Genomic DNA, 396 nt, shown 5'->3' with positions numbered 1-396 from the left:
GTAGCCGTCTGCTGCACTAGTAGGCGGCAGTGCTGCGCGTTGAGCGGTTGGACGGCCATGTGCGTTTGTGAATTGTTGATATCCGTCAACTTTAGTTTCCGTGTTGGTGATTGTGAAAAATGGAACCAGATCTCGCCGAGCTGCTCGAGAGTTGTGGCCTGTCCCATCTTCGACAGAAAATCGAAGGTAAGTGAAACCCTATATCACGTTATAGTTGCTGGCACCGGTGTACTGTGAATGAGGTTATGTGTCTGGTCTCGGTAGAAAATTAAACGATGCACTGATTGGACCGACCGCATTTTACGTTTATATCAAATCTGTTCGTATTAGAAAAGCACTTGATCTGTTGTTTCCACGCCCGCACTCACCGCTTCCGCCGCTTCCGCGACGTACAGC

The 396-nt window shown here is 49.2% G+C and overlaps 1 protein-coding gene across 1 annotated transcript in view; it reads left to right on the top strand.

Moving 5' to 3' along the window:
- The first annotated feature begins 52 nt into the window (after positions 1-52).
- The window catches only part of LOC127751665 (uncharacterized), a 9,324-nt gene continuing 8,980 nt past the window's right edge, over positions 53-396 (top strand). The window contains exon 1 of the mRNA XM_052275598.1: positions 53-186. Coding sequence (XP_052131558.1) covers positions 120-186 — 67 coding nt within the window. The 5' untranslated portion in view covers positions 53-119. The remainder of the gene's footprint in view (positions 187-396) is intronic.

Source organism: Frankliniella occidentalis, unplaced genomic scaffold (genome assembly GCF_000697945.3).
Source record: "Frankliniella occidentalis isolate FOCC.00 unplaced genomic scaffold, Focc_3.1 Scaffold685, whole genome shotgun sequence".
NCBI classification, from domain to species: Eukaryota; Metazoa; Arthropoda; class Insecta; order Thysanoptera; family Thripidae; genus Frankliniella; species Frankliniella occidentalis.
Note: the sequence above shows the minus strand (reverse complement) of the source record. Positions and strands in the feature narration are given on the sequence as shown.